Source organism: Pseudopodoces humilis, chromosome 5 (assembly GCF_049639895.1).
Source record: "Pseudopodoces humilis isolate 2021_Gansu_Grassland_sample_001 chromosome 5, ASM4963989v1, whole genome shotgun sequence".
In the NCBI taxonomy this organism is placed as follows: Eukaryota; Metazoa; Chordata; class Aves; order Passeriformes; family Paridae; genus Pseudopodoces; species Pseudopodoces humilis.
In genome coordinates, this window is record NC_142204.1 from 38,162,698 (window position 1) to 38,177,377 (window position 14,680).

Here is a 14,680-nt window from a genome sequence, read left to right on the forward strand (position 1 = left end):
TTAACTGCTAATAAATTGAATGAAAAGAGGCAGATGCACTGATAATCTTCACGGACCCCAAATGATTCCACAGTATTGTATGCAGCTTTGCTGTAATACCTGAGTCAATTGGGAAAGTACAAGAAAGCAGGAGGCATTGTAGATATGGATTCAATGGACCAGATGATTAGAATAGAGAAACCCTCAATTTCTGCTGGAGCACCAAGTTATTAAATTTTTGTATGCTCTTGCAAGAAAAATGCAAAATTGAATGTGTAAGATATTCAAATACTTACAATTTGATCAGAGATGGTAAAGAGGAGAAAGCATTGGGGTGAATAATTTTAATTTTGTTCCAAGCTAAATCCCTACGAGAAAAGAGAGTAGAAAATTACATACCCGCTGAGTGAATATGGAAGTTTTCAAACACTTGATTAGGAAGCCTAAATATAAAAAAGGTATTAATTACATGCCAATATTTTCAATAAGCTCCTGCATACCTCATAGTGCAAAGAATTTTTTCCCTTTTTTGTTAGTCAGTTGTGGTGTTATTAAACTGACAACTTAAAATGTCTCAATGCCTGCCACAGCACAAGGCATTTCAGTCTGCTTCACAGCCTCCTAATGCAGCAGAAAGAAGGGTGGGTTATGTGGCTAAAGTGTTCTCATGTGACTAAGAACAGCAAATCCATGGTCAATAGGCTTAACTTCCTAATGTCAATTTTCACCACCCCTGGAAAGTAAAAAAGACTGAAAACAACTCTTAAAAAAATGTATGGATTCAATTCTGCAAAAAACTACAACCATGAGTAATTTCCTGACAAAATTTCTCCTCTAGCACATGAGTCTGTGTGAAAAATGAAAACCGGCACATGACTGGACTCCACATCTTAAGATGCTGTTCTCTGTAAAAGGATTTCCCACTCCCTAGAGCTGATTATAACGTGAACCTGCCAACAGATACCAGCTCTGGCTCAGTAAGTCTCTCCACTTCCATCAGAAACATTTAGAAGTGACAGTTTTTATGGCTATCAGCTTATATATTTAAATTCATTGCTGCAGATGCTAAACTTCGCAATGTTTGCTCTCCTTTCACAGTTATGGACTCATGGTGAAAGATCATAGTGAGACCATAACTGAAATAAGGATCTTTTGGGGTACATCATGAGCAGACATCGTACAGCCCATACATTTGCAGACCCTGTGTGAATGTCTCTTAGGGGGTACTCACAGAGACCGAAGAGCAGCCAGCTGCCGAAACGTGTCTGCTCTGATTTCAGCGATTTCATTGTGATGCAAGTCACTGAAATAGCAATAAGGATCTCCTCAGTTTCAAAGACACTTGGAAGGCACTTTTGGGTGTTTTAGATTGTGCTTATGATGCACTTCAATGAAGTGTATCTGGGGTATGTCAAATTGGCCAGCAATACCCAAGTTAATTATACTCAAACACACATAAATGCTTCTTTTTAAGCTTTTTAGGGCAGTTTAGCACTTACATTTTTTGGAGTTTTTTGCACGCAGTAAAACAGGGTAAATCTTCCAGCAGGTTATAAGACAGATCCCTGAATCATACAAGAAACAAACAGATTAACAACATCAAAGGAATGTTAAAAGAAAAATAACTTTTATTCTGTAGCTTCGTGCTCAATTAAAAATAATTCCTTTTTATCCCCAATCACAGCAGAATGGAAGTGTACAAACTCACTTATTTCTCATCTGTCACATTCTGATTTCTAGCTGAAGAGGAGGGGGAAAGGCAAGATAGATTAACTCCATATCCACATTTGTAAATTACTTGCATTGTCTGAAGATTTCCTGCCTGAAGTGTAGACTTCTGCTGTGTGCTTTACAGCAATGATATCAGCCATCTGGATTTCTATCACAGACTTCATGTAATCATGTTTAAATTCTGATAAATATTTTAACAATTTTAAACAACCTACTAAGCATATATACTCATATTTTTTTAGAGAAGATCCTGTATTTTTCTAGTAAGAGTCACAATCAGCTTCCCATTCTATACTTTTAATAAGCAGTATTGCCTCTTAGACTGCTACATCTTATAACTGAGGGAAATGGTCAAAAAATATTTGAACTAACTTTGAAATCAATCACTACATGGCGGGAAGAAAAGCCTTAAAAAGACTTGAGCCAAAACTCAACAAATTACAGAATAACAGAAACATCTGGACTGATTTACAGTATAATACAACTAATCAAAACCAAGCCCAGGCAATTTACAGAAAGTAGAGGGGGGAAAAAAAAAAAGGAACCAAACACCAGCCCCCACCACCCAAGAGTCTCATCCAATATATATACATATATACATATATATGTGTGTGTGTGTGTGTGTGTGTGTGTGTGTGTGTGTGTGTGTGTTGCACAGAGAAAACTAAATGGGAAATCTACATGTGAAAAGAATAGAGAAAAAAGTCTATGCCTAAAATTAGGAAAAATGTCCCTTTTCACAGTTATCCAGTATTATCACATGAAAAAGATTCACTTTTCACTTTGTGAGATTCTTCTCACTTCTCAAATTCTCTAAAACTGGTTCATCTCCACCTATTTAATCCCTTGGTAAAACTGTATTTTCACTACTATTGTTCCAACAGGAGCATTTGGACTATTTTATATTTGATTAGTGGAAGCAGTGCAAGTATTGACTGTGTGTGTCTTTAAGGTATTCTACTGAGTTTACTCTATACTAAAGCAAATATCAATATGTTTAGAGTTGGTTTTTTTTTTTATAATTTTCTTTTTTTTTTTTTTAATTTTCTTTTTGTTTACCAAAAAAAGGTACACTGTTGCCCAAATCAGACATTACATGGGAAGGTTCAAGTGAACTAGAGTAGAGGCTTTTAGGCCAAGGTAAAGGATGTTTTGTGTGTCTGGCAGACACTGGCTATTCTGTAATCCACTTAGGTCTTCTTAAAAGTATGTTACCAGCTTGAATTTTGTACATACTGACACTCCTTGCTCACACATGGAAAAAACCCTGAACTTGAGACCCTTCTCCCCTCCGTTTCTGTCAGAACTCCAGGAAATATTTAGCTTGTTTATTTTTAAGGGTTTTTTCCCCACTTTCTTGATACATGAGGATCTTGGCAGCAGCAGAGGGCCAGTGGTTTTGTTTCCTGTGCTGAGGTGCATGCCCAGCTGTGCTGAGGGCTGCTGGGACTGTGGTCTCACATACACCTTTACTGCAGGTGTGCACGCATCCAGGAAGCCTTGTTACATTAATCCACATTTGGACGTACTGGTGGCTGGGGTAGGATGCACAAATTGCCTTTAAATATTAAAATATTTAATTTTATATAAAAAAATTAAATACAGTGTTTGCACTTGTATTGTTTGTGAGTGTATCTGAGCCAGGGAGCCCCTGTAAGGCGTGGGTAGGTTCAGTGCACTATTATCCTCCATGGCACAGCCAAAACTGATGCGCAAACCAAAATGGGGACTCAGCAGTCCAACCTGGCAGCAATGGGGAAGGGGCAGCTCTTGAGTACTTGAAATTGCTGATAAATCAGTTCCCTTCTCAGTATCAGCTCAAATCATATAAGGTAATACTCAAAAATAAAAAATGTGAATTTCCAATGGACAGTCCTACTCTACTATGAACTCTGTAAGTTATTAATTGCTGTATTTGTTTTCCCTTTGTTTTGAGATTATTTATTGCTTTTTGAATGTTACAGGACATATTTAAACTTAATTCTGTATGCAGAGCTTTTTCTGGCAACAGACTGTCTTTTATCATTCTGGAAATGATTATATTGAGTCCATTAACTAAAACTTATTTTTTTCTGGAAAGGTTCTTGACATTCACTCTGGTATTCAAAAAATGCATTATAATTAGTGCTATTTCAATGTTGGCCAGAGAATTAAGACCAAATAGATTCCTAGTGATGTAATACATAGAGGAAAGTGCTCTTGGCTCATTCTCAAAGAACTGGACACAACGATTACTTTCGTTAGTGATTAAGCAAACTCCAAGGAAATTTCCAAGCTAAAATAATATTGTATATTTAGCATACCAAATATGCCCAGCTATGCCAAGGAATAGTCTATTAAAATTTCAGTCAGCTACTTATGTCTGGTTGGGAAAGAAACTAAAAGAGGAGCATAACAAGCACTCAAAACTGCAGTCCTTACTTGTATTTTCTATTCACTTCAATGAATTATTTGCCTTAGTGAGAAAAAAATACCAAACTACTGTAGGATAGACAGAATGAATGAAAAAAAGGTAGTTCTGTCTTTTTAAAAATAAAATCAAGAACCTTCTTGTCTTTTCCTAAAAATATGCTACGCAATTATCTTTCTCAGCAATGTATGGGAAATCCTGATTGGCAAGTGGGTTATAAACTTTTTAAATAACACAGGGGCCAATTCCCTGAGCTGAATTCCTAAGAAGTAACGTGATACACAGAAATAGCAGTAATTGGGTAATTTTGAAATCATATTAGTTTCATTTGTCTATTAATCTCTTGCATTAATGTTATGTTAATAATCTTACTGAAACGTACAGCACTTGGAGATTAGGTAACTGGTCACAAGCTGATTTGGGGAGAGAGGTGATCTGTGCTCCTGTGAGTGTCCTGTTGAAAGAATTTATGAAAAAAAATTACTTCTTGAAGATTGCAAAAAAATTTTTAAGACATTCTTTACAATAAGTCAGTAAGAAAATAAAACAAAGTAAAAATACTTCTTTAGCACTTACAAACTCTCCAGACTTGTAGTTCCTGTCAGATCAGGAAACTCTGTTAACTGTGAAGCACCATTTAAAGTTCTACAATTTAAAAAACAATTTCAATAAAATTATGGTGATGGAAATGTGGAACAAATCTAGTATGGCAATATAAAAAGAAAACTAAAATAAAAAGTAAACACATACAAAGTTCTTAGTTCTGGTAAATGTTGAAAAGCAGATTTTCCAACGAGCTGGATAGGATTATCATAAAAATGTCTGAAAAGAAAGGATAAAAAGACATTTAATGAAAAATATTTTAAAATATTCTAAATTTATTATTATAAACAAATGAGTAAACTCTCTAGGATGAATCACAGACTGCCCCTCTGGTTGTAGCAGAACTTTTGGGCTTTTCTCACCCTCTAGTCTATATTCACCACCCACATGTCACATTTTGAACATTCAAGTAGCCACTGTTTTCCTGTTTTAATGCCAGAATCCAGTCAACAAAATCTTCTCTCTTCCTCCCAGGTTTGCAAAGACAAAATTTAACATATGAAGAATTATGTCATGACCCGAGACAAATTTAAGGATAGCACATGAAGAAGTCAGAACTTCCCCTATTCAGAAGAGGTTCCCTTGCCCTTTTGAAGTCATGCTGCTTTTGCTCATGGCATATTACTCAAGATGAGTCATTATTTTTCTTACACTTATTTTGCAATTCCTTAATTTGAAGCTGTCCATTAAATGCATTTTCATGTAAGACGATGGGAATTCAGACTGGAGTCCATCAAGAGCAATTTTTACCAGCTTTTATGCTGCCAGGAATGCTAAGATATTTAGAAGTAACCATTCAAATAAAAGGTCAAAGGCCAGAGACCACTACTTGCTTCCCTTTAACAGGCTTGAAAACTGCCATTCTTTCCATGAAGCTAAAAAGATATGAACTTGTTTGCTTGAATGTGCTACAAAGTGTACTCACAAGAAAAGCTATTTGACAATTAGACAAAATTGATACTTAGTTCAACATTCTTTAATACAAAGAGTCATTGAAAAGATTCTTATCACTTACATTGTAATAAGTGAAGGATTACCCACAAATGCACGCTCAGGTATTGACTTGATGTTATTGCTATGAAATCCCCTACAAAGAGAAAACTGTTTATATGGTAAGGAAAAAAAAAGTGAAGACCCAGTCTGTATTCATAGTGCACAGTGACGGGTTTTTTTTTTGTAGAAAGAAAAATCTCTGTATGTAAAGATATATCCTTGTTTTCTGGAATAAGATAGAACTGAAAAAAAACAAAGCAAAGGAAAAAGAGGAGACTCGAGGAGACTCGAGGAGACTCGAGGAGACTCGACTCGAGGAGACTTGACTCGAGGAGACTCAACTCGAGGAGACTCAAGGAGAGGAGAGGAGACTCGAGGAGAGGAGAGGAGAGGAGAGGAGAGGAGAGGAGAGGAGAGGAGAGGAGAGGAGACTCGAGGAGAGGAGACTCGAGGAGACTCGAGGAGAGGAGACTCGAGGAGAGGAGACTCGAGGAGAGGAGAGGAGAGAGAAAAGACAAAAACTGCTGAAATTCTGCACTTGTCTAAATGAACAAAACCAGACGAAGTCAACTTCGAAATGGCATTTTAAAATTCAGAGTTATATGCATGTATGTATATAGATACTATGTAAATACACACATGTATATGAACTAAGAATATCAATAGTTAGATATTAATTATTAAGAAGCTAACAATATATTTCCCCCTGTGCTTGTTAAACTGCAAGTATTTATTTTGCTGGATGGCACAAGTTTATCAAGGAAATTATTTTATACACTATATTGTAATGTTGATCTTCCCACAACCACATTTTTGTTGGGGTATTTTAAATGTGGACACAAACAAAATGTATTTGAGCCTGCTGAATAGAGAGCCAAATCTTTGTCTCATCATTAATTACTGGATTTCATTCATATGAGTAATTCTCTATTGTGAAAAACAAAAGGAACAACTAAGATTTCAAAAGAACAATGATGATTTGTGTGGGAAACTCCCATTAGTTCAGTCGGGTATGAAGAAGGCTTCCCAGCTTAAATTTATGCATTACTAAGCCTCCAATTGTTCACTGATGCAAGCACCCTTGGCCATTACTTGAACAGGTCCCACACTATCGGTTTTAGTTCTTTAGGCATCGTGCTACTGGTGATGAGCTACAGATCAAGGCTTTACATCCCTGTCATCTTTGCATGCAGGTTCCAAGCAGAACGGGAAACTCAACTAGAACCAGTAAACTGACTGGATTTGAATGGGATGTCTTGCGTGGCAGAAAAAAACCAAGGAGATGGCATGACAACCTCACAAAGGTAATCTGCCACTAGCTGTGCATAAAAAGGTCACAGTTTGTGTTTTCAGCCCAGGCACAAAGTCCGAGAGAGACACGAGGTCCCACCCAGAACACCTTTACTGAGGTAGCCCTGCAATGAGCTGGGCCTCTGTGGGGCTGGGCTTCCACTGCGCTCTGTGGAAGACATCCCAACCTTACAAGATCAGCTCCCAGGGCCCACACAAAGCACAGAACCACATGGTCTCATGAACTGTGCTGGATTTGGGATGTCAGGTTGCAATTTCAGACCCCAAATGTTTCTGCACATAGTTGATACTTAGAGGTGAAATCCTGTGGGGGCCAGTACATAACCTCAGGCACATCAGGCACTTTGCTGGTGCATTTGGTGCAAACTGAGATACCCATTTTTGCCTACTGACTCCAGAGGTCATCAAAAAGGCAATCCTCTGAGGTCACTGGATTTCATACCATTTATTTTATGGCATAAACAGCAGCTGAGAATGTTTGGGCTGGGAAACTCCCAGCTCTGATGGCTCTTCCAGAGCTGCATTCTGGCAACACTGGAGGTGCTGAGCAGGAGTCCACAGTATCTGAGGGTACCTGTTCTGGAAAGAATCTCAGGTGGCTACTTAAAATTGGTTTTTAGACCAGTTTTTGGTGTAGCAGGGGTACAACCATGTCCAACTAGTATATGATTACTTATTTTTGTCAAAAATCTATGCTGGTAGTACCCCTAACATGGTAAATAAGTCAAATGGAAAGATTTCTGAACATATGCATTAATGTGTATGATGTGTGAACGTAATTTAACTAATTTTAATTTTTAATAATTCAACCATTTTTCAAAATAAATTTGAATCATTAAATTTGTTGATATTCTTGATGCAAACTAAGCCTGTGCACAAAAAAGTGTTCACACACATTCAAACACAACATTACAAACACTGAACAACATTACAAAGTGTTCACAACATTACAAAGAACTGACTATATATATTGAAAAGAAACTGCTTTAATTTAATAGAGGTGAGGGAGGGAAGTTGGTAAAGTTTAATTAAACCTCATGGACTAATAAAGATGCCATGCCTTCTTAGCTAGAAGACTAATATATTATTTGGATAGTTTACAAAATCTAACTCTTGTGTTTGGGACTAAAAGTGAATTAATTGTGTTTGTTATTTACTGTATTCCAAAGAGGAAGTTCCTGGAAAAGACTCACTGCACAAGGCAATATAAAAGTAAAAGCTGTCAAAACTTGAATGGTCTAAACTGAACATTTAAAATTATTTTTTATGTATGTTGGCATGCTTATTAGTTTTTCCTAGGATATCGGTTTTTAAGGACTACTGATAAAATCACCAGCATTAAAAAAAAAATCATACACTAGACAAAACATCCTTCTTCTTAATATGAGCTCTGTACTTACAGTTCTTTTAGGTTTGTTAGTGTCCTGATAGCAGTGGGGAACTCATCCAGACTGTTGTAATTTAAATCTCTGTATGAAAATAGATTTTATTATTTCGGTTATGCACTACATAACAGATAACATAGAATTGTTGGCATTTGTAATGAACTATCATCTTCGATGTATTGAATAAATGCATACAGCAAAGACAGGAAATCCTCAAAAGTGTATGGATATTTTCCAACAAAGTCTATTTAGAGCACATTATTGTTTCTATTTTTTATCAGCATTCTATTTTTAGTTACATTTTAGATATTCTGTAATAAAGAAAATACAAGTAAATTCGAGTACTACTAAGGCATTTGATGTTTTATAAATTGCCCATTCCTTGCATTACATTAAAGTATTAACAGGGAAAGAAATCTTTCAAAAGAATATTCAGTGACTGGTGATCTGTGCTTTACATGTCTAATACATCTCTTTATTAAGATTTCTAACTGTATTGTTAATTTTAAGACTTGACAACAGTCAAGAGAATACTTCTAACCACACAAATTGTAAAAACGATAGTGTAGCTACATTAGTGACCTCTGCTTTAAGAAGTGCTCATGCTGCAGCAGTAATTAGACTTTATTCTGGTAGGCTGAATGGATTACAATCCTTCTTTTGCCCTCAGCATGACATATGTATCCTTTAGCATTTAGGAGATGGCTGAAACTAAAATTGAGATATGCCAGTTTACTGTGATGTGCTCTGGAAATGTTTTGTGAGGAAAATTGTCTGAAAAACTGGAGCAAAAGCCTTTTTAAAAAGGCAAAACCCAAGCCACAGTTTACAATAGATTGAAATTGAAATAGTATCAGGCTGAAGTAATGCAGGCAGGAAACTGCTGTCTGAACTCAACAAGGCTTTCCTTCCTGCTTGTAAATCTCTCCTGCTTATTGACAAAAAGAGATTACAGGCATGTACGGTTTGGTTTTGCCCTCTAGTGATATGTGATTTCCAGACCTACCCCTCCATGCAAACAAACCATCTTAAAACTGGCGTCCATCATTTACACCAAGATCTCTTCAGATTATCTTGAGACTATCTGGGAACTGGTCTATACATTATGCAATTACTGTGCTTGAGGCAAGTGCTACACTGTCCTGTTGCAGGGAAGTGGCTGCACCTACATTTATTCCTGGGTTTGTGACTGTCCTCTGTGTTTCCATCTCTCTCATGCCAGGTGGCTGGGACTGGGTTTGCAATTACTTACTCTATTGTTCTGTTTTTCCCCATTTGTGACCAAGTGCCATGTGAATATCACTTAAATAAACAAACCAAACCATTACATTTTCCTTCTTCCTTTCCCGTCCCCCTTTCCGGTGCTACACTAAGGGACTTCCTCTCAACTCACAGGCGGCTAAAAGTCCAAATTGTAAAATTGCAATTCAGTGGCAAGGGATCAAGGCAATCAAACTGGTGATAAAAAAACCCAAGAAGCCCAAACCTTCTTGCTTCCTAATCTTAGTGAAAGCTGAATGTGGGCAGGACACAGGTTTGCTGATGGGAAAGCAAACAGTCACCTTTAGACTAGGAATATCCATGTCTGAAACTATTTGTTTCTCATAACTGGGTTTTTAACCTCTATCCTGGTTGGGTAAAACATCCAAAATCATTGAAAATTATGCAGCTGACTGCAGCAGGTGCGGGAGGAAGCACATGCAGTTTTACTGTCCCTGTGGCATCTCTGGGGTCTCGGTGACTCCAGAAGACAACATCTGTATTTGACTAACTGTAGCAAAATAATTTCTGCTAACCATTAGCACTGCATTCCTGTTTGGTATTTTATGTAGAATATATTTTTGCTAGATAACTTAAGAAAATTTGAATTGGTCTAAACAGAATTACAGTGAAAATCTGAGGAAGTTTCAGTCTTTACCAGTGATATTCTTTATCAGAGCTCTCTGAAGACAAAACCTTGGATACAACTGAAGTATTTCTCCCACTTGTAAAGCACATGCATAATTTGACTACCTAGAACTTTTGCTTTTTCCACATATAAAAAATAAACCTACCTAATTTTATAACTTTCCTCTATGGTAAGACGGTTTCTTAATGTTAAAACTTTTCACTGTGGCAATTTCCCAATCTAGCTATTAGCTTTATTGATTGAACAAGACAAATAAATAGTACTAAACTAGGCAACCATTGAGTTCATGAATAGTCACTTCTTTTTATATGCTCAACACAGTTTTCAACTGTCTTTCAAACAATTTATCAACTGACAATGCTTATTAAAAAGGCAAACTAATTTTATTGTCAAAAATAGGATTTACTACACAGAGTCATTGTGAACTATCACTTAGATCCTGTAGCAATTAGGCAAGCCCAAACCCACATTTGGCTTTTGGGCTATTTTTATTCTTTCAGAATATTAATGAAAACACTCTAAAAAAAAAAAAAAAGAAACAAATAAGAGGTCAACTCACAATGTCTCTAGGCTGTGGAGCCCATCAAAGCATTTCTTTCCCAGGGAATAGATTCTATTGTTATGGAGATGTCTGCAGGGGAACATTAAGTATGCAGTCAGGAAAGCACACTGCACACAGTGGACTAAAGCAAAACATTTTGATAGTTAAATCAAAATTAACTTATTTCCAGGGATGCATTGGTTATATGCAACCATGCTTTTGCAAAAGCATGTGTAGGAGGCAGCTCTACCACCCTCCACCCATTCTCCCAACACCTCTCCATTTGGTTTCACAGGGGGAATCTGTTTTAAAACCACCTAGATTGTTCAAAAGTGTTATATCCTGTAGTTTCAGGCTGGGGTTTGCAAAATGAACAGACATATTCTCAGTGATAGCTAATCAGTTAAGTAACATGTCTTAAAAACTGTGTGTGGGGTGTGAGGTGTATATCTGGAAGATATATATTCTGAGCGTGTTAGAGGGTATGGCCCAAAAGAGCAGCCACTGAGGAGATGGGTAACACAGCAGACAGGTAAGGGGCATCAGGCTTGCAGAATGCAAAAAAGCACAAAGCCATAACACAAAAAGTTGTAGCTTCTCTGAGATGAGTGAACTAAGTAATCTTAGAAGTGCTGTAACTTGCCTTTCTTTGAAATTATGAAAATCAATAACTCCTTCCTAAAATATTCAGTAATTGAAAGTAATTTTTATATATTTTAACCAATTCTACCCACCCCCTGTCCCATCCCAAGACTCTGAGTTCTGCCTATTTCTGCCTTTTAGACTGACATAGAAAAAAAACACTCTGAGTGAAGCTCATTAATGTGGTTAGATTCAACTTGTATCCACTTCAGGTCATTTAATTTAAAAGGTATGCCTTTTCCCCAGATTTTTCCTTTTATTTTGTCCTCAAAATCCTACCCCTGTAGTGGAGGGAACTAAGGGAGAAGGGCTTTAAGAGAAAAGAAAGGCTGTGAATGAGTGGCTGCCAGGCCCCTCATTTTACTCCAAAAATATTGTTAAAGATCAGAGGCTCTCCGAATGTTCTGCAGAATCTAGAGAAACTGAGTCTATCTATCCATCAAAGGCAAGGATTCTGACATCAAAATAAAAATAGTCTGGGTTTTTCCTTTTCTAGGAAGAAACCTAATCAACTCTGTATTTTTTTATGAGTACTCTGACCTTTAATACTTTAGTTAGCATGAAGAGTGCATCTTCAAATTCTAATTATGTTTGGATCTTTAATTATAAAGATTTTGACCTGCTCCAATTGACCATGCACTTTTGCACCGTGTTGAAAATTTGCCATACTGTATAGAGTCGCAACCCAATGAATGCAGAACCACACACAAATATTTTGATGAGCCAAAAAGATCAGCTGTTTTAGGTCATGAGGAATGATTCATTTATTAATCACTATAAAGCCCAGAAGATTAGAACTAAGCAAGGCAGAGCTTAAATAAGGAAACCTAACTGAGCAGAAGCAAGTATGGCCTGAAAAGAAATTATGTTCTCCTGCATTTCTTAACTGTGCTCTTAACCACTCTATTTCAGGTACGGGGTCTAGAGAACAGAGCTCAAAACAGCCTCTTGTCTTTTCCATTGCTGATGTAAGTCTAGAAGGTCAATCAAATCACAAGTCCAGACATTCTTTAACTTGAATGGTATTGATATTTAATGTAAAGAGAAGGTAAAGGCTTTGCAGCACAAATCAGGTGTTAATCCTCATTTTTGGGGCCCCATGGAGGCAGAGATAGTGACTATAGCTGTCAATGAAGAGCCCTGATGTGTGCCAGGTTCAACGCTTACACTGGGGCTTGAGTATGCTACAACATGCTACGTGTCTTATATATAAGACCATGGTTTCTGGCAGCCTATAATTTAATTCTCTCTTTAATAATGCTAATGTTTTCCAAAGCATCCTGAAATTACCTCTCCACTTAAGTTTCTCCAGCCAGTCTAGATTTTTTCCACTTGGTAAATTCCCAGAAGATAAGAAGCTGAAACCATGATTCATAGTATGCCTTCCAGATTTTGGTGCCAGCCGTGCATGTTTCACTTAGTTGAACCGGTATGCAAACATAACCAAATACAAAACTACATATACTTTCTATGACAGGAAATACATATTTTTTTCTACTGGATGGCATTCTTTCCAAGTCCCCCAGAAAGATTTCCGTTCATTTCCTGTTTCTAATCTTCCCTCTTTCAATCTTAGATAGCACACAATGCATCCCTTCCTGTTTGTTTTGCTGACCAGATAGGGTGATTTTTAATTCCCTTGAGTATTTTTTTATTGAGATGGAAACTTTTAAGCTAGATCAAAAGAAGTGATTTAGAAAATGCTAGTACAAAGATGCAATAAAATCTGTTTCTCCAAGAGGCCAAAGCCCTGCAAGAAGACACTGTGTATAAAAAGCAATCAATAGAACTTACAGAACTACCAGACTGGAGAGGTTTCCAAAGGCATAGTCTGGTATGTAATGTATTTTATTCAGTGCCAATGTCATTGCCTGAAGTGCTGGTAAACTCCTAAAAGCTTGGACAGGAATTTCTGTCAATGAATTATCATCTAGCCACAGGTGTCTAAGGGAGACCAAGCCATTGAAGCAGTTGGGGGGTACATAGTTGATGTGGTTGGCATCCAGACGCCTAGGAGAAAAAGAAACAGAGAAAATTGTCTTCAAGTGAAGAGAAGTGGCTTTGCACAATGGCTATAAGAAGTTATCACCATGAACATAACCCCAAAGGATGGACATGGGTTGCCACTTCAGTTTTCATTTCCTGGAGATTCTACCTTCCCATCTTGCTTGCAGCCTCATCCTTGAGATCTCAAATTGTGCTTACACATCTGCTTGTCAGCTGGCTCTGCAGAGACAGCTCTTCTTTGGAGCCATCAACTCACTGAGAGCACACACTGATCATTTTTGAGCAAAGTCTCCCTGAAGACTGGCTATGACTTTGTTTCCTTTCCCAATTGTTTGAAATCGTGGAACAAAGAAGTGCAAGGAACTCATCCAGAGATTCTCTTTCAGAACTTACAAATCATTGAGCTGCAAGATAATTTGGATTTCCATATGTTAAACACCCATTCCAAGACCCATAAACAGATCTCACTTCTGAGTCTCTGGAGATTCCAGCTTTACCTTTTCTTAAATATTACAGCTATAGAATCACAGAATAAACTGTGTGGGAAGGGACCCACAAGGATCATCGAGTCCCACTCCTGGTCCTGCACAGGACCATCCCAAGAGTCACATCATGTGTCCAAGAGCATTGTCCAAATGCTTCTTCAACTCTGTCAGGCTTGTTGCTGTGAACACTTCCCTGGGGAGCCTGTTCCAGTGCAAATACTGTTCATCTTAGTGATTCTAATGAAAACTGAAGTTCACATTTTTTTAGTAGTGGAACATAATGTTTTTTACCTAGAGATCAGTATTGCCAATGTGATGTATTTGTATTGAAAAAGAAGTTACTAAATGCATTTCAGCTGCTGCAGAGCCAACAGAGGGAGCTCAACTGCACATTGTACCTTTGCAGAGTATGGTGGTGATGCTTTGTTGCCACATTTGTGTAATTAAGGATTAAATTTAGTGAACCTTTTTCAGATGTGGTGCTACATATATAATGTCATCTATTCACTGGCTTTTGTTTTTGCTGTGTTTTGCTTTTTCATTGTTATTCTTTGGGAAAGATTTAAAAGTGCACTTCAGATTTCTGAAACTTTGTGAAACACTCGGGGATGTGGGCCCTTGATACACTTTTTCTGCTTTTAATGTGTTGCAGTGACTTATACCTTTTCCCTAACATGAAAGCTG

General features: G+C 37.3%; 1 protein-coding gene across 4 annotated transcripts in view; it reads right to left on the reverse strand.

Annotated features, from left to right (window-relative positions):
• LGR5 (leucine rich repeat containing G protein-coupled receptor 5) overlaps positions 1–14,680 on the reverse strand; it is a 90,794-nt gene that overhangs the window by 14,085 nt on the left and 62,029 nt on the right. For 2 of the 4 annotated variants that reach the window (XM_088055568.1, XM_005519360.3), the window contains exons 5-14: positions 13,299–13,514; positions 10,881–10,952; positions 8,428–8,496; positions 5,739–5,810; positions 4,871–4,942; positions 4,697–4,765; positions 4,503–4,574; positions 1,479–1,544; positions 1,211–1,282; positions 276–347 (exon numbers count right to left, since the gene is read on the reverse strand). In XM_088055568.1, the coding sequence (XP_087911694.1) occupies positions 276–347; positions 1,211–1,282; positions 1,479–1,544; positions 4,503–4,574; positions 4,697–4,765; positions 4,871–4,942; positions 5,739–5,810; positions 8,428–8,496; positions 10,881–10,952; positions 13,299–13,514 (852 nt within the window). The remainder of the gene's footprint in view (positions 1–275; positions 348–1,210; positions 1,283–1,478; positions 1,545–4,502; positions 4,575–4,696; positions 4,766–4,870; positions 4,943–5,738; positions 5,811–8,427; positions 8,497–10,880; positions 10,953–13,298; positions 13,515–14,680) is intronic. The other 2 variants (XM_088055569.1, XM_088055570.1) reach the window with 2 other exon arrangements.